Raw genomic sequence first — 22197 nt, forward strand, 5'->3', positions numbered from 1 at the left:
GCGCCTTCGCCACCTGCCGCCCCTCTAGGCCCTCGGAGAGGCCCGTTTGGTGTCCTGGGCCTCTCCCTTAAGCTCGGCCCTAAGAGGCCAACTTCTCCAGGAAGGCGGCAGCTCTCTGAGGCTGTGGGAGCCCCCTCCCAGAAGCCGTGTGGTCGAACCGGATCTGAGTTTCCTGGTTCCTGTCTGGCAGGGGATGAGCAGGCATCCTCCCCGCCTTCTCTCCCCAGGCTCCTGCCCCAGCCCCAAATCTCCATGGCAACCCTAGACACAACCCTGATCTGAAGAAGAGTCTGGAACCGGGAGCGCAAACATCTCTGGAGAGACCAGAGGAGCTGGTGTACTTGCTTCCTCTTGCTCCCTGAGTCCTGCCAACTCCTCCACCCCAGTCTCCCCAAAGACCCCAAACTGCGGATTCTGCCCGTCTGCCCCACTGCTGGGCACAGGACAGCCGGGATGGAAGTGTGTCCTCCGCAGTTGCCCCAGAGGCTGCTCCTGCTGGGGGCAGCCGCGCTGACTGCATCAGCTCTGCATACCGGTGAGTCCGAGGGGGCTTGGCTGGGCAGGCAGGAGACTCAGGCCCACCACCCTTAGAGCCTGTTTTCCCAGTCAGCATTCACCCTGATGGGCTGGGATCCCTTGGGTTGGGGGACACTGGGAAACTCGCAGTCTGCTCTTGCTTGGCACCCTCAAATCCACCCCAATCCCTGTGGGTGGCTGGAGCTCCAAGTCACCCAGAAGCAAGGGCCTGGGGGCAAGTGGACTGTGGACTTCGGAGTCAGATAACCCTGCATTCACACACTCAGTCTACACTTGACATTATTTTTTTCTTTTTTGGCCTCACTCCCAACCAGGGATCGAACCTGTGGCCCCCTGCATTGGAGGCACAGTCTTAACCACTGGATCCCCAGGGGAGTCCTGCCATCACTGTTTCTAAGTCTTCGTTTCCTCAGCAGTAAAGTGGGAAGAACGATAGGGCCTTGCCCCTTAAGGGACTGTTATTATTTTCCATATGTGATCAACCATGCAAGACACACAGACAGCACCCCACACATAGGGGGTGCTTGTTCACTCACTCTCTGAAACTCCCCCTGTCCCGCGTCCCTCCAGGGCAGGTTCTGGCTTTAGTTGAGCTGCACAGATATGAGAAGATACTCCTACATCCTGAGCCCTAAAGGAGAATTTCTCCCCCACAGACCCAGATCCTGGCTTGTCCTCAAGCACCACTGGTGCCCCTACCATGCCCCAGAAAAGCCTCCTCCTGTTCTCCCTCTCTCCTTACAAAAATCAGAGATGGTTTGAATACTTGCACATTATCTCATTAATCCTCATAACAACCCAGTACTAATGAGGAAGTTTGGGACTGGAACAGATACCAAACTAAAGGGAGTGTTTAACATAAGGACATTTATTATTTCACTTAAGAAGAGAGGCCTTAGATGAGACCAGAAATGGTTTTCAGCAGCTCACCTGTGCCAAGGCTCCTCCATAATGCTCATGACTTCATCCTTGCAAGGTGGCTGCTGCAGCTCCGGGCATCACATCCTCAGTCAATGACTTTCAAAAGCAGGAAGAAAAAGAGGCTCCTCATCACACAGCTCTCACTCCCCCCCCCCCCCTTTTTTTTTTTTGGTTAAATTAAAGAGGAAAATGTTTCTCAGGAACTCTCAGCAAGCCTCTCCTTAAATCTCACTGGCCAGAATCAGGTCAGATGCCAATCCCTAAACCTGGCAAATAGAATTAGGATTACAAGACTTGGATTAGGTTAATGACCAGGGGGCTAGCATGTTGCTCCTTGATAGCTGAGGGGAACTGAGTTTCTTTTAGCAAGGAGAAACAGGGAATGGCTGTTGGCTGGGCAGGTGCCCAACTGTCTCTCCCATCCTTCCTTACATAAGATAAAACTAACACTTCTGCAATGCTCATTAGGTGCTCCCCGAAGCACTGCACCCATACCCATACATGTCCACAATCCTTTAGTTTCCACTCCAAAATATGGAAAGGTCTGACAACCAATATTTGTTTTTTAACTTACTGGCAACACCTTGACCTGAACTGATAGGAGTCTGTGTGTTGTCTCTATTTGTCCTACTTAGGGTAAATGTTCTGTACAACTGCTCTAGAAAATGTGTTTGATCACAGAGGGCTGCGGCAGTCTCCATTTGGGGCTGTATCATATTATCTTTCTAAAATCTGGGAAATTCTGAAACTGCATCCGAAGAGTGTTTTGTTTTGTTTTGTTTTTTAGATTTTTTGTTTTAAATGTGGACCATTTTTAAAGTTTTTATTGAATTTGTTACAATATTATTTCTGTTTTATGTTTTTTGTTTTTTTGGCCACCTGGCAGGTGGGATCTTAGCTCTGATTGCAGGGGTGGAACCCGCCCCCACCTCCACTGGAGAGGGAAGTCTTAACCACTTGGCCTCAGGGAAGTCCCTATCCTAGGGTTTCTGAATAAGATAATGAGGACTTGAATTACATTTTGTAGCCCTCACAAATATTCTGAGATGGATCAATCACCTGCCATTTCCCCAACTAGAAAACTGAGGCTCAGAGAGGGTGAGCGACTCGCTCCGGGCCACCCGGTGGGCAGACGGCAGGGGCCAGGCCGGGCACCTCGTCCAGGGCCGTGCTCTCCGTTGCAGCTGACCTGGTGGACCTGTGCGGCCGGACCCGGCAGGCGGACGGGCTGCTGCTGCGTTCGCACTCCGCGTCGCGCCGCTTTTACTTCGTGGCCCCGGACACCGACTGCGGGATCTGGGTGCGGGCCGCTGCCCCCGGCGACAGGATCCGCCTCCAGTTCCGCTTCTTCCTGGTCTACAGCCTGACCCCGCCGTCCGTGCCGCCCCCGGCGCTCAACGCCTCCGCCCCGCCGCCGGCGGACCCCTGCGCCCCCGGGTCCTACCTGCAGTTGTACGAGGGGCCGCCGGGGACGCCCCGGCCCCTGGGAGCCCCTCTCTGCGGCCTGACCATCCCGGCCCCGGTGACGACCTCGGGAGACCTCCTGGGCCTGCGCCTGGTCACCAGGGGCCGCCAGCCCCGCGTGGACTTCGTGGGCGAAGTCACCTCTTTCCGGCTGGGTGGGTTGGGGGCCCGGAGGGGCCCGGGCCTGCGGGAGAGAAGCCGGTGGGGCGGTTCAGACCCAGAGCCAACCGCCGGGACTTGACTTCGCGCACCTCGCACTCCAGCATCCACTCCCTCATACACACGGCGCAAGCACATACCTCACACCTCGTACACACGGCTCCACAAACCCGGCACACACAGACTGCCAATGCACGGCCCACCTGGCTCACATTCGGCACACTCCCTCGCACACACACTTCGCATCATGCACACCTCATGCACAGTACCACTTTGCACACTTCCAGGCAACTCACGCCCACATATGTCCACACACCTGCTCCTCTGTCCCGAGTCCGCCTCTCAGACTGCAGAGGGGCGGAGAGTGAGGACTCCTGGTGATGGTAAGTGAGGGAAGCCTACTTGGGCAAGGAGAGGGAACTGATGGTGATGTTAACAATAATTCCTCGTTGTCTCCTGCCCTTGGCAAGCCTCTGTTCTCACAGCAGCTCTGCTGGGTCATACCCTCGTACTGATGGATGGGAAACAGGCTCAGGGAGGTTAGGCAAAGTGCTGCAGGCCTCCCAGATCACAGGCTGAGCCGCTGGGCTATAACTGCTAGAGCTGGGCCTCTGCTCACATTGAATCAAGGCTTTAGTCCCTGCAGGTCTGACACCTACACATCTTGTGCTTATGAGAGCATTCACTTTCATTTTCACATGTAAGAAACCCAAGTTGAGTTGGCTTAAGCCAAAGGAGAATTTGGGGGGCTCCTATAACTGGGATACTAAGGTGTTGGTTCAGGTATAGATGGATCCAAGAGCTCAAATGATGCCTCCTAGGCTCTCTCTCTTTATTCTTCCCCTTTGCATTGCTTTGGGTCTGTTTGGCTTTCATCTCAGGCAACTCTAGCTCCCTCTTTCTACTTGGCAGCAAGGTGACCCTGCAGCTCCAAGAACGCAATCTCTCTTATAATTCTCACCTCAATGAAAAAAAGAGTGAGGACTTTTTCTCTATTGGCCACGCCATCGTGTGGCTGGCAGGATCTCAGTTCCCGAAGAGGGACTGAACCCGAGCCCCCGACAGTGAAAATGCCAAGTCCTACCCACTGGACTGCCAGGGAACTGCAGGGATCTTAAGGTTCTAGCAAAAGTCCTCAGGGTCAAATCTGATTAGTCACATGGGTCATGTGTCCATTCCCAGAACCAGGAATGGAATGCTCTGATTCCCATGCTCAGCTCTGAGCCATGGTATTGGTCAGTCCTGCCTGACCCAGCTTTTTTCCACAGAATGGGGTGCTGTGTAAGCCAACCTGTCTGCCGCACCTGGGCACCAAGTCATCCCCTTTTCTCATCTGTGTGTGTGTTCATTCATTTAACAAGTATTGAGTAGCTGCCAAGTACCAGGTGCTGTTCTAGGTGCCAGGGATTCACTCAGCAATGAGTGAAAGAGAAAGTCCCTGCCTCATTTGAGCTGACGTTCTAGTGGGCGAGACAGACCACAAAGAATCAAGCAAATCTGTGTTCTGCAGAAGTGGTAAGTGCTGCAGGGGAACTGGAATCAGGATAAAGGGGTAGGGGGCGGGGAGGGGTGGTGTGCTGTTCTTGTGTGGGGGTGAGGGCAGGCCTTCGGGCAAGATGACATTTGAGTGGAGACCTGAGAGGAACAAGCCATAGAGTTGCAGGTGGGCTGATGGCAGGTACAGTGCTGAGGGTGGCGAGGTGCTTGGAGTGTTCAGGTCGCCGGGCACACACATGTGCACGTACACACTCACATGCTCACGTGAGCATGGGGCGGAATTCCTCCCCTGCTGCTTAGATACAAGCTATGAGGCCTTGGTCTAGTGACCTAACCTCCCTGTGCCTCAGTCTTCTTATCTCTAAAATGGGGTTGATAACAGTAGTGAAGCCACAGGGTTGCTGTGAAAACTCAATGAGCTGGGATGCAAACCGCGCCGGGTCTGGCATAGGAGCTCCGTAAATCTTAGCCACCATCACCCTCATCATCTTTATGATCACACCCCTGTCTCATCCATACTTTTGTCTGCACGTGCCTGGAAACAGCCTCTCCTGCTCACACCTCCTACCTTCCCTCCCCGCCGGGCCACGCCTGCCCCGGTGCCCAGGGTCCTCATTGCACGCCTCCCCTCTTGGCTGCAGGATCCTGTGGTGCCTACTTCCCGTGTCGGAACGGCAGGTGCATCCCCCTGAGCCTGGTGTGCGATCGCTGGGGCATGGACAACTGTGGCGACGGCAGTGACCAGGCTTCCTGGCCACCAGCCAACTGCGGAGGTCAGTGGGGGGGGTGTGGCCTGGGCCCCGCCAACAGCTGGGATGGAAGCTGGAGGCAGGGGTGTGGCGGGAGAGGAAAAGGGGAAGCAGCGGGGACTCTGTCCAGACCAGGCTGAGGACCTGTAGCCTGAGGACCAGAGGGCGTTAGAGCTCGAAGATGCCGGAGGTGATAGGGTCCAGCTGCTTCCGACTGGTGTTTCAGTGGTGGTGAGGGTGCGTGCTAAGTCATTTCCAAGAAGAACTGACTCATTGGAAAAGACCCTGATGCTGGAAAAGATTGAAGACGGTAGGAGAAGGGGGCGACAGAGGATGAGATGGTTGGATAGCATCACCGACTCAATGGACATGAGTTTGAGTAAGCTCCGGGAGTTGGTGATGGACAGGGAGGCTTGGCGTGCTGTAGTTCATGGGGTTGTAAAGAGTCGGACACAACTGATTTACTGAACTGAACTGAACTGAAGACATTTCCATCAAGTCTGACTCTTTGCGACCCCATGGACTATATTCTATCAGACTCCTCCATCCATGGGATTCTCCAGGCAAGAATACTGGAGTGGGCTGCTATGCCCTCCTCCAGGGGACCTTCTAGACCCAGGGATTGAACCTGCATCTCTTATATCTCCTGCATTGGCAGGCAGGTTTTTTTTTTCTTTTTTTTTTTTTTTTTTACCACTAGTACTACCTGGATCAGGGTTCAAACCCATGTCTCTTACAGTGGCAGATGGATTCTTTACCACTGAGACACCAGGGAAGCCCTCCATAAAGACATTTCTGTCTATTTTTCTCACTGTCATTTCCCTTAGTCCCCAGAGCAATGCCTGGGGTATAGTAGATGATCAAAAAATACTTGTTGAATAAGTGGAAGAATGAACCTCCCTGTCCCTTCATTTCTTTACCTGTAAATTGACGATGACAAATCTAGCCTTTTAGATCTGTCATGAACTTTAAGTGAAATCCTGTGGGTGAAGAGCCCAGCGCAGAGCACATGTTGGGTGCACTGACAATGCTCAATACAGGTATTTCCTTCTTGAGAAGTAGCTCCATTCATCCACTGCAGCCCCTGGAGCTAGACTGTGAGTTCAAGTCCACCCCTGCCACTTCTAGCCATGTGACCTGGGCAAGTGACTTAACCTCTCTCTGTGCCTCAGTTCAGTTCAGTTCAGTTGCTCAGTCCAACTCTTTGCAACCCCATGGACTGCAGCATGCCAGGCTTCCCCATCCATCACCAACTCCCAGAGCTTACTCAAACTCATGTGCATTGAGTCGGTGATGCTATCCAACCATCTCATCCTCTGTCGCCCCCTTCTCCTCCTGCCTTCAATCTTTCCCAGCATCAGGGTCTTTTCCAATGAGTCAGTTCTTCACATCAGGTAGCCAAAGTACTGGAGTCTCAGCTTCAGCATCAGTCCTTCCAATGAATATTCAGGACTGATTTCCTTGAGGATGGACTGGTTGGATTTCCTTGCAGTCCAAGGGACTCTCAAGAGTCTTCTCCAACACCACAGTTGAAAGGCATCAATTCTTTGGCGCTCAGCTTTCTTTATAGTCCAACTCTCACATCCGTACATGACTACTGGAAAAGCCGTAGCTTTGACTAGATGGACCTTTGTGACAAAGTGTTGTCTCTGCTTTTTAATATGCTGTCTAGGTTGGTCATAACTTTTCTTCCAAGGAGCAAGTGTCTTTTAATTTCATGGCGGCAGTCACCATCTGCAGTGATTTTGGAGCCCCATAAAATAAAATCTGTCACTGTTCCCACTGTTTCCCCATCCATTCCTTATCTGTAAAATAAAAATACTAATACTTGCTAAGAGGTTTTAGGAGGATTAAGTGAGACATAATCATTTCATCATCAAATCTCAGTGAGTTAGTGGTTATTTCCCCCTGCAGGTCCCTCTCCAGTGCCCAGCCTGGCGGGGAATCTGGATGATGGTACCTACCAGACCCTGACTCCTTCCCCAGCTCTTCAATCGTCAGGACCCCTGGGGATGGCAGCTGAGATGAGCCTGCCAGCACCCTGGGACCCTGCCGAACAGGGTGTGGCTCTGGAAGGTAGGTGGCTCTTGGTTACCACCCACTGTCACTCCACCCACCAAGATCATACTTGTCCCACTCCAGGGGTGGGCAGGGGGCAGCAGGCCCAGGCCGAAGCCTGAATGGATGCTCTCTTTCTGCAGGGCCCTGGCTGCAAGGGGTGGCACTGGCCTCCTCACTGTCCCTGGCCTCTGCTGGCCTCCTCCTGGGCCTCCTCTGGTGCTGTTGCTTCTCCGGCCAGCTGGCCTCCCGGGCCCGGGCCCGTGGCCTCTGCTGCACTGTCTGTTACAGGTGTCCTGGCCAAGTGGCCCCTGGGGGGCTGCGGCTGAGTGAGCCAGCCTTCCAGCGTCAGGGGGTGCACTCCTAGAGAGGCTTCGGGCATCGGAGGGAAGAGAGTGGTCTCTGGGGTCAGACGGTCCCCGGGTTCTGCCCCCCACCCCGCCACAGGGCTGTTTACCTTTGGGCCTATCACATAATCCTCCGAGATTCAGTCTGCCCCTCTGGAAAAATGGGATGATGCCTGCCTCAGAGGGTCACAGTGAAGGCCACTGGGACAGCTGACCCTGCAGCTTGTTTTGGCAACTGGCACCCTGCTGGGTCCGTGGAGGGCAGGGAGCAGGGGCCTCACACGCCTGACGCTGTCTCACTTCACCCCTGGAACTTGCTGGTCCATCCTGCTTGGCCCCATCCTGACCCACCCTCAGGGACCATGAATCCCGCTTGAATCAAAGACACAGGAGACGACAGCCCTGGCGGGGATAGCACCGTTTATTAAGAAAGATCAAGACAAAGACCACAGGAGGGTCCCTTCTAGGACACAGAGGCCAGGCGTCCCGGCCCCACATCTGGGGGGACTGCTGGCGGGGCGGGCCCTCAGGTGCCCACAGATGGGGCAGGACGGTCACGTCCTCTCCCTGTCCCTCCCAGTGGTGCGTCCCAGCTCCCCCCACCCAAGGCACTTACTCTTTCTGACCACCAAGGCCTCCTCCCCCCACGTCCCCTGGGCCTTCACTTCCAGATCCGTGGGGGGGACGCGGCCTGGCGCGGGCAGGGAGCCCCTCTCAGTGCTGGGCTCTGCCTCTAGCAGCTCCTGGTACGAGTTGGGTGGTTTCCCTTGCAGCCCCTTGAGGGCTGGGGGCCCTGGGCTAGGTGTGGGGTTGGTGGGGAGTGGGGGCGATGCAGGCCAGGAGGGCTTGGTGGGAGGGGGAGGCTGCCAGGGGCCGGGGGTCCGGCTGGTCTGGTGGGGGTGGATCGCGGCTAGGACGTGGGCTGGGGGGAGGGTGGTGGTGCCCGCCCAGGGGTGAGCTGCCTTTTGCTCCACAGTTGGCACTAGAGAGCCTGCCCAACCCAGAGGAGGGTGGCCAAGGCCAATTGATGCCCTCCACTCCGGTAGCTGGTGAGGCTCCAAGGTGGCTGGCAAGGTGCCGGGCTGGAAGCCGAGGCTGGCTCCGCAGAAATGACGGCCGCCGCCCCGGGGCTGAACGAAGGGGCGGCCCAGCGCTGCCTTGGTGGGGGGGCTCCGTTGGTGGGGGCGGTTCTGACCCCACTGAGCCACCGCGCCTAACTTCGAGTCCTGGTGGCCCCCCGAGGCACCGGCTCTGGTGCAATCTGCTGTGCCCGCAGCCTGTGGCTCTGCCCAGGTGTGTCTGTGGGTGGGGGCGGGGGGTGACGTGCCCACCCTCCAGTCCAGCCCAGGGCAGTAGCAGCAAAGCGTGGCATCGCCTCAGTTTCTTACAAAATATTCATCATCATCATAATAATAATATTAATAATAATATAGTCGCCGTTGCGGGGCTGGGGCGCGGCCCGGGAGTCTGTGCAGGGCGGGCCGCGCCTACGAGGGGCAGGGGCGTGTGTTGGCCCCCGCCCGGGCACCGTGCTGCAGGTCCACTGGCTGTGCCGGGGGGCCGCCGGGCCGGGCGGAGTGCAGCACCAGGTTCTTGATGCAGCCCGTGATGCCCGAAGAGAACCTACCCCCGGTCAGCACGGCCACGTCGGGGGCCCCGCCTGCGGGGGGAGAGGGCAGACCCATCAGCTCGGGGAGCCCCGGGAGGGGGAGCTCCAGCTCTGCGGGGGGGTGCAGGGGCCCCCAGTCCCTCCCTCGCCCCCCCGGAGGAGCAAGGCCCCAGCCTGCCCCGAGGCCCGCCTTCAAGACTTACCAATGTAGATGCTGCCCTTGCTGTTGACCGCCACATTCGGGCCTGGGGACTGGCCGCTCACCAGCTCCTCTCCGTCCACCTGGATGGAGCCTCTCTGGCCCTCTCTGCATTGGAATGGGGGTCAGGCCCTCACCCCTGATTCCCTGTCCTCCCCAGCCCTGTGAGGGTTCCCTCCCTTAATGACAGAGGTCCGCCCCCTGCTCCCCGAGTTCTTTCCTGTCCCCCCCATGCTGGGTGAGAGATCTGGCCCCACACACACAGCTTCTGAGCACCCCACCACGGTTTCCCCCTTCCTTGGGGTGCTCGTGCGCCCATCCCTGCCCCCCAGGAGTCCTGTCCCATCTTGGAAGTCTGTGCTCTGGGTGGTGATCTCCCCGCTGACCCCGCCCTCAAGTTCTGTCTCCCCAGAGCTCAATGTCTGCCCCTGACATGGGACAGGGGAATTCTGGCCCCTCGCTCCGGTGCCTGGGGGGGGCGCTCCCTTACCGCAGCGCTGTCACGCGATGCCACTCGCCGTCGTTAATGGGGTCTTCAGAGACCAGGCGGGCCTCCCCGCTGCCCAGCTGGTAGCTGCAGGCACACGGGCCCCAGAGGGTGTGAGCGGGGGGTAGGACTGGGGGTGGGTAGTGGGGGGTGTGGCTGGGGAGGGGACCCGAGGGAAAGCCGCTGAAGGATAAGGGGGGTGAGGGAAGGGACAGGAGGGGCCAGGACCCACCTGAAGACGAGGTGCCCATCCTGAAGCCCAAGGCTGATGAAGTCCTTGCCTCGGCCAGACTGTCCCGCCTCCTGCCAGGGAAACACAGCGTCTCTGCGGCCCCAGCGGCGGTGACCACCTCCTTTCTCTCCCCCACTTCCCCGGCCACAGAGAGGCTGGGGAGCCTGAGATCCCCGGGCCAGACGCCCCACACTCACCTCGCCCTGCCAGACCAGGAGGCCGCTGGCCGTGCTGGTCCGAACCTCCAGCTCGATGGTCTCAGGCACCTCGGGGAGGCTGCGGTGGGGAAAGAGGGTGAGAGGCAGAAGTCCCACCCCGGGGCCCACAGACCCTCCCAACACTGGTCTCACCTCCTGGAGAAGACGCGGCCCGGGAGAGCAAGGAAGCCGTTGTCATAGAAGTAGGCTCCGTACTGCCCGGGGGCATCTGTGGAGGGGCAGTGGGAGCGATGCTGGGAGCCCCGTCCATGGAGCATCCATCCCGCATAGGTACCCCTGACCTCCATCTCCACCCCGGCCTGTAGTGCTCCTAAGGGGCTCTGAACCTGCGGTCCCTGGGGACCCGGGGTGGGGGGGCGGGTGCCGTGGGCAGAATTCAGAGGCCTCTGAACTTGGCTGGGAAAACATTACAGTTCTGGTCTTGCTCACTTCCTCCTGAAGGTAGCCGCTCCTTCAATTAGGCAGGTAGGAGGCACTCTGAAGGTGACTTGGTCCCAGTGGGAGATTTCCATACCCCCTTGCGGTAGTTACAAGTACTTAAAAACATTGTTTATGCTTATTACAACTTTGGTAGCTGTTGGGACTAACAACCCTAAATCTTGTATTTAATGGTTAATAAGAGAGTTCGACTGTGAAGAAAGCTGAGCGCTGAAAAATTGATGCTTTGGAACTGTGGTGTTGGAGAAGACTCTTGAGAGTCCCTTGGACTGCAAGGAGATCCAACCAGTCCATCCTAAAGGAAATCAGTCCTGGGTGTTCATTGGAAAGACTGATGCTGAAGCTGAAACTCCAATACTTTGGCCACCTCATGCGAAGAGTTGACTCATTGGAAAAGACCCTGATGTTGGGAGGGATTGGGGGCAGGAGGAGAAGGGGACGACAGAGGATGAGATGGCTGGATGGCGTCACCGACTCGATGGGCATGAGTTTGAGTAAACCCCGGGAGTTGGTGATAGACAGGGAGGCCTGGCGTGCTGCGATTCATGGGGTTGCAAAGAGTCGGACACGACTGAGCGACTGAACTGAACTGAAAGAAGCAAAAAATTTTAAACGTTTTGATAAAAGTGAAAGGGTGAGTCACTCAGTCATATCCAACTCTTTGCAATTCCATGGACTGTAGCCCTCCAGGCTCCTCTGTCCATGGTATTCTCCAGGCAAGGATCTGGAGTGGGTTGCCATGCCCTTCTCCAGGGGATCTTCCTGACCCAGGGACTGAACCCAGGTCTTCTGCACTGTGGGTGGATTCTTTACCCTCTGAGCCACCAGGGAAGCCCTTTGATAACCTTGTTTCAGGATAATTGGTTTCCTTTGAAATCCTATGTGCTTCATTCATTCTTTGTAGTCAACAGGGTCAGGTAGGGTGGTCACCCATCGCTATTTGCTGGTTCTTGTTCTGGTTCTTTTTCTGACTGTGATGGGTCTTCCTTGTGGCCCTCAGGCTCTAGAGAGTACAGGCTCAGCGGTTGCAGCGTGTGGGCTTAGCTGCTCCAAAACATGTGGGATCCCAGTTCCCCAACCAGGATTCGAACCCGCGTTCCCTGAATTGCAAGGAGGATTCTTAACCACTGGACTGCCAGGGAAGTGCCCTGTCCCGGTTTAGCTCTGCAAGTCTCTCATTCCCAGGAGCTTCTCAGTTCTGAGCAGACTGGGACAGCTGGTCACCCACGTCAGTAGCACATAAACGGTTCTGAACCCTTGAGTTCCCTCCATCTTACAGACGGGAAGACAGGCTCAGGGGTGAGGGACTTGCCCAGAAGTGGGAAGCCTGGATGGCAGCCCAGACCTTAGGAACGCATCACCCAGACTGTGTGTGTGGCTGTAACATTCCCAACCCTACCTGCTCAACGCCATTCCGTACCAGCGCCGGCCCCTGGGCCCTGGCAGCTACCAGGGTAGGGGACAGGTCGCAGGCCTCCACCAGCTGGTTAAGTGAGCAGCTGACAGTTTCCGAGCACCTACTATGTGCCAGTTACAGGGCAGGAGGTTTCACATCATCCAGCTACAAATGTCATTTTTAACTGGATCCTTGTCATAACCCTATGTCTTTGCTACAATTCACAAAAGCTAATAGTCTGCATTTTCTCGTACTCTTGAGAGTCCCTTGGACAGCAAGGAGATCAATCTAATCAATCCTAAAGGAAATCAACCCTGAATATTCATTGGAGGGACTGATGAAGCTGAAGCTCCAATACTTGGGCCACCTGATGCGAAGAGCTGACTCGTTGGAAAAGACCCTGATGCTGGGAAAGATTGAGGGTAGTAGGAGAAGCGGGCAGCAGAGGATGAGATGGTTGGATGGCATCACCAATTCAACGGACGTGAGTTTGAGCAAGCTCTGGGAGATGGTGAAGAGCAGCGAAGCGCGGCATGCTGCAGTCCATGGGGTCACAAGGAGTCGGACAAGACTTAGGGACTCAACAACAACAATGTTCTGTGTCCACTGTGGACCAGGCATTGTTTGAAGTGTTTTAAATACAGTAAAGGATCTTATTCTCACACGAAATTTTTTCCAAAGCTTTGTGGAAGGATGTTACTTCTTTCTATTTAATACATGAGGAAACTGAGGTCCAGAGAGGTTAAGTGACTCAGCCAAGTCACACAGGCAGGAAGGGGCAGAGCTGGGATTTGAATCCAGACCTTTACCCACTAGACTACTATCTCTCCTATTGTGTTAGTGATAAATAAGATATGTATCTAGAAATCAGGAGCACAAGCCCTGTAAATGATGTTCAATAAATAAGTTTTTAAATTGGAGTGTTACTGCTTTACAACGTTATGTTAGTTTCTGTTGTACAATGCAGTGAAATCAGCCATATGTACACTTACACCCCTTCCCTTTTGGACCGCCCCTCTCCCCCATCCCCCCATCCTCCCATCCCCCCAATCCCTCCCATCCCCCCCATCTAGGTCTGCACAGAGCACTGGGCTGAGCTCTCTGCGTTATACAGCAGGCTCCTACCAGCTATTTATGTTACACATGGTCGTAAAGTCATTATTACTGCCTTTAAACAAATTGTGGAATCCTTGAGAACGAGCGTCCTGCCTTATTCATCGTACATTTACTGTTCCCGGGGCAAGGATGGGCACACAGACACTTTTGTTGCTTGAATGCATGAATACAGAGCAGAGAACGGAAGTGGGAGTGCCGCGCGGTCACCCAGCCTGTAAGCCCCGGGCGGGACCCGGCTCTAGGTGGCTCATCTCTCCTTATCCTGTCTCTGCGCCCAGGGAGCCTCTCCCCGGGACCGGTTTTATTTACAGGCCAGGATGGAGCGGTGAGGGGTGTGGGGGTCACTGGAAGAGGGGATGAGGGACCCAGAGTCTGGGAAGGACAATTCGGCTCAGCTCCTCTGGCTGCTCACGGCCAGTACATACCGTTGCCCCCGCTGCCTTCAAGATGCCAGTCGGGCTCCACCATGCCGTGTCCAGAGCCTGTGGGGAGAGGCAGGCTCCGGTTGGTGGGCTGTGTCCAGCTCCTGGAGCCCCAAGGGGGAAGGCGGAGAGAAGTCGGGGCGCTTACTGTGCTGGCAGCGTGAGCCTGAGAAGCCGGGGGGACAGAGGCAGAGGGTGCCCTGGCAGGTGCCCCCGTGTAGACAGGGCTCACGGAGCCGGCAAGGGTTCTCCTCGTGCTCGCAGAGGTCTCCTGCGGGTCGGGGCAGAGGTGAGCGGGCAGGGGCCGGAGCGGCCGCTGCCCACGCCGCGCCCCCGCCCAGCACCGGCCCGGGGGCTCCACCACCTTTGAAGCCGTCTCGACACAGACACTGGAACTCGTATTCGCCCGCGGGCATGCATGTGGCGCCGTGGCGACAGGGCTGGCGCTCACACGGCGAGCGGTCGTAGCACTGCCCGACGCCCCGGCTGCCCAGGAAGCTGTAGGTGAGGTCCAGCCGCTTTCCGTTCACTGACACCTGTGGGGACAGGGACACGGAGGGGCCTGGAGAGCGCAGCGGGCAGCGGCGGGCAGAGGCATCGGTGCCCCAGCAGACGGAGGGGAGCGGGGGCCCAGGCTCGGGCTTGAGCAGGGAGGTGGGAGACTAGGGCGGGGAGAGTGCGGCAGCCGCTCAGTCACGTCCGACTCTTTGCGACCCCCTGGACTATACAGTCCATGGAATTCTCCAGGCCAGAATACTGGAGTGGGTAGCCTCTCCCTTCTCCAGGGGATCTTCCCAACCCAGGGATGGAACCCAGGTCTCCCACATTGCAGGCGGATTCTTTACCAGCTGAGCCACAAGGGAAGCCCAAGAATACTGGAGTGGGTAGCCTTTCCCTTCTCCAGGGGATCTTCCCAAGCCAGGGGTCGAACCCAGGACTCCTGCATTGCGGGCAGATTCTTTACCAGCTGAGCTACCAAGGAAGGAGGAACACCTTCCTCCTTCAGGGCCCGGGAACACCCATCACAGCGGTCCCGCCTCGGGACGAGCTTTGAAGGCAGGTGCAATCATCCCATTTCCCAGAGGAGGAAACTGAGGCTCGGAGGGGGAAGCGTCCAGTCCCCAGCACCTGGGGCTGCCGGCAGACGAGGGGAGACCGCCCCGCCCTCCCTTTAGGTGGTTGGGAAGTCTGCTCACCTCACCCACACAGCCGTGGAAGTGGGCGGTCACGTTGGTGGCCGGGGGCAGCTGCACGGACGGCTCCACGCCGCCCAGGTAGAGCAGGGTGTGCAGGTTGAGGCCCTGGCTCTTGCCGGGCGAGGAGCGCAGCACGGGCCGCCCGCCGTTCACCCGCAGGCTGCCGTCCTTGTTGAGACGCTCCGCGGACGCGTGATGCCAGCGGCCCAGGGCCAGTGGCTCGGCGCTCCGCAGGACGGCCAGGCCTGGGGAGGACGCCGGGCAGCGTTGGCACATGGATGGGCCCCCCTGCCCTGGCCCACACCCCCCACGCGAATTTGAGCAGGCGCAGAACCTCCTTCAGCCTCTCTGTGCCCCCCGAGGAACCCCCCAAAGAGGTCTAGGGACTCGAATCGGGTCCCACGGAGAGAAGGAATGCAAAGATCAGCGGCCTCCTGTTGGTCTGACGTCAGAATTTATTCCTCCTGCCTCTTGGGGCCCCGGAGGGCCTGGGATGCGGGGGGCATGGAGCCTGGTGCCCACGGCCCGTCTGCGTTTGGTGTCCACACTCACCCGAGCCCAGCTCGTAGCGGAACTCCAGGTGGCCGCCGACCATCGCCAGGGACACGAAGTCCTCCACCGGCCCGCTCTTCCCTCCACTGAACAGCAGCACCCCGTCGGGCGCCAGCGGCTTGAACTCCACGTCCAGGCGCAACTCGTGGTGTGTGTTGGTGAGAGCGGGCAGTGCCAGGTAGGAGTCCGTGCCCGCCAGGGAGGGGGTGGTCACGGTCACACCTGCGGCAGCCACGGCTCAGCGGGGGCAGTGGGAGCCCCGGGGCCCCGGGAGGGCTCCAACCAGGCAGCCTTCCTCCGGGACCCCTGCTCACCCCTACTGTCCAGTACCAGGGGCTGGGGACCCGCTGGGCAGTGGCTGCAGCCGCGGCCTTGAGACTCCCTGCCCCCTGGTGCTGCAGCCAGGCCGATCTCCAATCAGATCGGGTTCCTCTCTGGGGCCCTTGCTTAAGGAATTCAGGCTCCGGAATAACTGTCTCATGCACAGGATCTGTCGGGGCCTCAGGGTGCCCTGCCCAGCTCCCCCGGCCCCCCTGGGGTCCCCAGGGTCTCAGGCCCCCCCTCTGCTTACCTTCCTCACACCTCAACCCCGAGCGGCCCAGGTGGCAGCGGCACGTGTAGCCGCGGCCGTCGGGCCGGTTCACACACGTGGCGTCGGGCCCACAGGCCTCTGCGGTGGGGGACACAGGGGGCGGTGAGTCGGGGGGACGTGGAGGTGTCCAGGGAGAGAGGGGTCCCGATGCCAGGGTCCTACCTACTGCACCCCCTCGGCTGGTTAGGGCCCGGCCAGCCCGGGGGTGCTGCGTGGGGAGACGGCGGAGGGGGAAGGGACTTAGGCCAGGGGGACAGCAAGGTGGGGAGTGAGCCTGTGACTCCGGGTGTTGTTCCTGGAAGGCTGCAACCGCCCGCACTAGTGTGGGGGTGAGGAGTCCCTGGGTGGGGTGAGTGCTCTGGTGACAGGTAGTAGGTACCCGGGAGTGGTGATGGGGGCCAGGGGTCATGCCTGGGTGCAGTGAGCAGGGTGAGGCCTTGGGTGGCAGAGATGAGAGGCGGAGGGGAGGTTAACGTAAGCAGTGACGGAAGTCAGAAGCCAGGAAGGTGCTAAGTACTTGGGGGAGGACTCAAGAGCCTGGTGAGTACTCAGCCGCTGTGTGGGCGGTGGTTGGGGGCGGGTATGTGGATGCAGCGACGGGCAGAGGGAAGAGAGAGGCTGGGGTGGCAGCCACGGCCGGGGCGGGGGGTACCCACCTGGGTGGCAGTGCAGGGCCTGTGAGTGCTCACAGCGGCTCCCGGTGAAGCCGGCCGGGCACACACACACATAGCTGCTGCTCTCCGAGTCCTGGCACTGGCCCCCGTTCTGCGAGGCAACCCCCAAAAGTCAGGCCAAGGACACCCGGGCCCTCCCCTACTTCCTGCGGGGTTGGGGGGTGTCTGTCCCGGCCGAGGGCAGTGGCTGGGGGCAGCCGGGAGGACAGTGCGGCCTGGGGGGTGTCACCTGGCAGGGCCGGTCCCGACAGGTGGGGCAGTGGGAGATGCCGTGCGCCGTGAGGTTGAGGTCGTGGAAGACGATCTCCTCGCCTTGGATGCGCAGCTCTCGGACACAGCCTGGGGGGGAGGTGGGTGGGCAGGATGAGCCGAGGTGGGAGTGCCCGGAGGAGGCCCGTCCTCCCGGGTGACCACGGGCTCGGCCAGCCCGGGGGGAGGTGTGGCCAGGGCTGCAGGCGGGGGCGGGGAGGGCTCACCTACGAAGCCGCTGCTCAGCCCTGCCTTCGGGATGGCACCGTAGTCGGGGTAGCCGCCCAGGTAGAGCTCCTCGTTCAGGTCCAAGCCCTGGAACTTGCCCTGGGCAGAGGGGACATCGGGAGTGGCAGCCAGGCTAGGCGGAGGTGGGGGAGGGGCCGGGCCCAGGGGGACGGGGCTGGGTCTCACCTGTGAGGTGCCGTTGACCGGCGCCAGGCTGCCCACGATCAGGGAGCCCTGGGTGAGGCTGCGCAGCAGGGTCACGGTGTGGAACTGGCCCAGGGCCAGCGGCGTGGGGTGGCGGATGGTAGCCATGCCTGAGCCTGCGTCAAACCTGCTCCGCGGGGCAGGGGTCGGGGGGCAGGGCAGGAGAGAGAGGATGTGGGGACTGTAGGGAGGGCCCCAGGCTGCCAAAGGGGTCATTGCCCGCCCACCCCGCCCCTGCCCCTCCCCAAGCCTTCTCCCCGTTACACCGTTTCCCTGGGAACTTGTCCAGAGCCCCCCGGGGGGCTCCAAGTGTGCCTGGCTCCAGGCCCCTGAAGCCTAGCATGCAGCCTCACTCCTCGTCTGAGGATCCTCTCTCTGTGATCACGTTTCTTTCCTTCTTAGTTTGCGGCTGGTCTCCCCTAACCGGGACATTACATTCCCACAAGGGCCAGAACTTGATCCATTGTGTTTATCTCTCTATTGACGCCCGACAGACAGTAGGCATTCAGCAAATAACTGCTGAATGAATGAATGAATGAAGGAGCTCTGGCCTGCAGCAGCCCTGCCCCGGAAGGTCGCTCTCAGCATCCCTCAGCATCCCTGAGTGTTCCTGCTGCACTTTTGTGCAGGTCAGAGGCTGCCTCCTCCAACACCGGCCGGTGGGCTGTGCTGGCCCCAGCAGAACGGAGGTCATCGAGGATAACAGCCACATCTCCTTCTTCCAGAAGCCGGGGGTGGCACGCCCCTGATGGGAAGTCCTGCAGTCTAGTCCCCCAGCGCCCCCTTCCCCCGTAAATGCGGAGGGTGAGGGTCCTCACCGGAACTCGGGCCTCCCGCCCACAAGGCCGAAGGAGATGAAGTCGGGCTGCCTGTTGGCCAGGTTGGCGGGGCTCCCTGGGATCCGCTTCTGCCCATTGTATAGCAGCATCCCTGGCGGGCATGGCTGTGTGAGGGTCTCTCCGTCCATGCCCACCACCCCACCCCCCGCCCCGAGCTGGGGAGCCCGCCCCTCCCTCATGCACACCCCACGCAGCCAGGGCGTCTCACTCTCAGGACGGGGCCCGAGATAGAAGGGCCTTGCTGAGAGTCCCTAGAAAGAAGCTGAACTTGCTCCACTTACGAGGGAGGGTCAACCTGAAGAAGGAGAGGGAGGCAGAGAGACTCACCAGAGTAGAGAAGAAGGCCTGGACAAGCAAGTCAGAGACCCGTAAGAGGAGGGAGGAGACAGATAAGAGAGAGAGAGAGAGAGAGAGAGAGGGGAGGAAAGGGTGAGGGGGGGAGGAGGGACAAGGGAGCGGAGGCAGGAGGAGGGAGGCGGGGCAGGAGGGCAGGGGCAGCTGCATCCGTGGCAGACTTGCAGAAAGGAGGCTTGGGTGCAGGCATCTCAGAGCAGCGGATGGAGAAGCAAGGCGGGGGAGACAGCCAGAGAGGGGGGTGCCCAGCAGGCCTGGGGGCCCCGGGACGGGGGGGGGGGTCCAAGGACCAGCGGCTGCCAGGGCTGGTGCCACGCTGGCAGGGATCGTGGAGATCCCCAGCGTCAACTCCGCTCCCGCGGCTCACCGTCCGCAGAGTCCGGCCGGAAGGTGATCTTGATCTCAAACTTCCTGTAGGCGTCCTTGATGGTGGGCAGTGGCAGGAAGGAGTAGGGGGTCTGCGTGAAGTAGGGTACCACGCGCTCTGCGGACAGAAAGCACAGGTGGAGACAACACTCCCCCCAGGCGGCGGGCAGGGTGCGGCCACTCCCCTGGCGGGGCGGGGGTGGGGGTGCGTGGGCTCACCTGGCACCTGCAACTGGGCGAAGGCCTTGACCTTGCCCTGGCGGTTGGAGGCGGTGCAGACGTACGTGCCCGCGTCCTGGGGCCGCACCGAGGGCAGCAGCAGCATGTGGTTCTCCAGGCGGCTGTCGGGCGGCAGGTTCCCATCCACCTGCAGACACGCCAGCACCGTGACCTCACCTCCTTGGGGCCTGCCCCTCACTCCCCGCCCGGGGCCCCCACCCTCAGACCCGGAGCGCAGACTCTGTGCCAAGCCTGGGGGTCCCGGGGACAGCGACACAGGGAAGACCTGGTCCCGGCCACTCAGGCACGCCCGGCGGCCCCCTGCCCAGCCGTTACCTTGCTCCAGGTGATTTCAGGAGCCGGGTAGCCAGACACGATGCAAGGGAATACAGCTGTAGAACCCGCGGGCACGCGGACCTCAGGGGGCGTTGAGATCTGGGGCAAGGCTGAGAGGAAGGAGGGAGACGCAGGCCATCAGTCTGATGACGGCCACTGCCTGACTTTTCAACCTCACACCCTCCCTGGGATGGAGGCACTGTGTCCCCATTTCACAGATGAGGAAGCTGTGTCTGGGAGGGAAAGTAGCCGTTCACTCCTGGTTGCAGCGATGGAACCAGGCAGAGCCAGGGCTCAGGGACGTGTCCAACTGACTCCACAGACCGAGCCGCGAAGACACAGCGGGCTGGAACATTGTGCAGCCCTCGGGGGACCTGAGAAGGGGGTGCTAGGGCAGCAGGGGTAAGTTTGGGGGCGAGTCAGAGGGCTTGGGGTAAAAAGGAATAGTTTTTGAAGAACACACAGATTATAACTGCCTGGCATCATCTATGCCCAGGTTTCACTTCTCTGTTTTAATTTTAATTTTAAATTTAAAATCTTTCATCTTTTTTGCCATGCCATGTGGCATGTGAGATCTTCGTTCCCTGACCAGTGGACTGAACCCTCATGCCTGGGAGCGGAAGCATGAAGTCGTGACCACTGGACCACCAGGGAAATCTCATGTTTTACTGTCTGCTTTGCATCTGTGTTGTCTCTGCCATCAGTCTGGGCTGCAGAGCCCTCACAGAGCAAGGCTCTCCTGCAGGTGAGGACTACGCGTCTGATTTTCTTTTGATGCCCCATGGCACAGGTTTCCCTGCAAGTTCCAGCCGCCCCAGAGGACCACTCATGTCTGTCCCCCGCTGCACTTGCTTGTTAGGAAAAGTGAAAGTGAAAGTCATTCAGTCGTGACTCTTTGTGACCCCATGGACTATAGAGTCCATGGAATTCTCCAGGCCAGAATACTGGAGTGGGTAGCCTTTCCCTTCTCCAGGGGATCTTCCCAACCCAGGGATCAAACCCAGGTCTCCCACATTGCAGGTGGATTCTTTACCAGCTGAGTCACGAGGGAAGGCCAAGAATACTGGAGTGGGTAGCCTATCCCTTCTCCAGGGGATCTTCCCGACCCAGGAATTGGACTGGGGTCTCCTGCATTGCAGGTGGATTCTTTACCAACTGAGCTCTCAGGGAAGCCCTGCTTGTTAGGAAACCTGCTCCCTAAAGACACTGAGCTGAAAGCCCCCGCGAGAGCGGGAGGAAGGAGGAGGGCAGGGCGGGCAGGGGGCGGCCCTCACCCTGGACGAGCAGCAGCACGTGGGACTGGGTGGTGCCCGCGGCGTTGGTGGCGGTGCAGCGGTACTGCCCTGCGTCAGCCAGCTCCACGTGCGCGATCCTGACGACGCCTCCGCTCTGCACGATGCCTGGCCGCAGGCGCCCGCCCACTTTGCTCCATGTCACCTGGGGCTTGGGGTCCCCCAGGGCCAGGCACTCGAACTCCACGGCGTGGCCGACCACCACAGACTGCACGGAAGTCCGGATGTTGATGAGCACGGAAGGCAGAGCTGGGGAGGATGGCGGCAGATGGGGTGAGCCCGGCCGGCTGGGGCCTGGGCTCAGAGAGGCCGCAGATGCCCCCGGGACAGGTGGACACTGCAGCCCCAGGTTGCCAGCATTTCACTCGCCTTCTGCTGCGCCCACTCATTAGCACACGCATTTGTTTGTTCTTTTGTTCATTCGCTTCCTCACGGGTGCATCTGTCGTCATTTTCACTGGTTTGTCTAAGCACCCACAAACTCCGCACATCTTCCTTCTCCCCCTCTCCCTTGCAAGATTCATAAGCCCCCTTACGCTCTGCTAGTGAAAGTCGCTCCGTCGTGTCGGACTCTTTACCACCCCCTGGATACCATACAGGCCGTGGAATTCTCCAGGCCAGAATACTGGAGTGGGTAGCCATTCCCTTCTCCAGGGGATCTTCCCCACCCAGGGGTGGAACCCAGGTCTCCCGCATTGCAGGTGGATTCTTTTCCAGCTGAGCCACCAGGGAAGCCCAGATGCAAGCAAGATACAATCAAATAATTCTCTTTATTTGTACACATTAAGGGGTTTCTTTGGAGAAGGAGATGGCACCCCACTCCAGTATTCTTGCCTGGAAAATTCCACAAACAAAGGAGCCTGCTGGCTACAGTCCGTGGGGTCGCAAAGAGCTGGACATGGCTGAGCGACTATCACTCACTCACCCAAGGGGCTGCTTTGGGAATATGGTCCCTACACCTTTCCTCTCTGTCCCCTGCTCTTAGCAGAAGCCTGAAGCCACCCTCCTACCTTGGACAACCAGCTGGGCACTGGCCTGGGCCTGTCCCCATGGTCCCTGGGCCTGGCACACATAGGTTCCTTGGCAATTCTGGTCCAAGTTCTGGATTCTGTGAAGAAACAAATAAGACATCAGTGAATAAAAACAATTGCTGAGAATATGTGGCAACGGCGCAGGAGTTAAAAGCTGTCAGAGATCGGCACAGGATGTAAATCTCTAGTCTCCCCAGAACCCTGGGAGACAGGCAGG

At 58.8% G+C, this 22197-nt stretch overlaps 2 protein-coding genes across 6 annotated transcripts in view; one reads left to right on the forward strand and one right to left on the reverse strand.

Moving 5' to 3' along the window:
* Positions 1-453: 453 nt before the first annotated feature.
* Positions 454-7752, forward strand: LDLRAD2 (low density lipoprotein receptor class A domain containing 2). Its single transcript, XM_061149135.1, has 5 exons — positions 454-535; positions 2643-3077; positions 5220-5351; positions 7242-7403; positions 7529-7752. Exons 1-5 carry the CDS (start codon positions 454-456, stop codon positions 7750-7752), a joined length of 1035 nt encoding a protein of 344 aa, XP_061005118.1.
* A 383-nt stretch (positions 7753-8135) lies between these two features.
* Positions 8136-22197, reverse strand: part of HSPG2 (heparan sulfate proteoglycan 2) — a 108013-nt gene continuing 93951 nt past the window's right edge. For 3 of the 5 annotated variants that reach the window (XM_061148120.1, XM_061148119.1, XM_061148117.1), the window contains 22 exons: positions 21960-22057; positions 20933-21199; positions 19659-19768; positions 19323-19470; positions 19105-19221; positions 18363-18474; positions 17527-17671; positions 17340-17439; positions 17093-17202; positions 16846-16954; positions 16169-16267; positions 15598-15819; positions 15046-15290; positions 14214-14385; positions 13998-14120; positions 13853-13909; positions 10610-10685; positions 10457-10535; positions 10260-10330; positions 10031-10114; positions 9545-9648; positions 8136-9392 (listed from right to left, as the gene is read on the reverse strand). In XM_061148120.1, coding sequence (XP_061004103.1) covers positions 9220-9392; positions 9545-9648; positions 10031-10114; positions 10260-10330; positions 10457-10535; positions 10610-10685; positions 13853-13909; positions 13998-14120; positions 14214-14385; positions 15046-15290; positions 15598-15819; positions 16169-16267; positions 16846-16954; positions 17093-17202; positions 17340-17439; positions 17527-17671; positions 18363-18474; positions 19105-19221; positions 19323-19470; positions 19659-19768; positions 20933-21199; positions 21960-22057 — 2821 coding nt within the window. In that variant the 3' untranslated portion in view covers positions 8136-9219. The remainder of the gene's footprint in view (positions 9393-9544; positions 9649-10030; positions 10115-10259; positions 10331-10456; positions 10536-10609; positions 10686-13852; positions 13910-13997; positions 14121-14213; positions 14386-15045; positions 15291-15597; positions 15820-16168; positions 16268-16845; positions 16955-17092; positions 17203-17339; positions 17440-17526; positions 17672-18362; positions 18475-19104; positions 19222-19322; positions 19471-19658; positions 19769-20932; positions 21200-21959; positions 22058-22197) is intronic. The other 2 variants (XM_061148122.1, XM_061148118.1) reach the window with 1 other exon arrangement.

Source organism: Dama dama, chromosome 8, assembly GCF_033118175.1.
Source record: "Dama dama isolate Ldn47 chromosome 8, ASM3311817v1, whole genome shotgun sequence".
Classification (NCBI taxonomy): domain Eukaryota; kingdom Metazoa; phylum Chordata; class Mammalia; order Artiodactyla; family Cervidae; genus Dama; species Dama dama.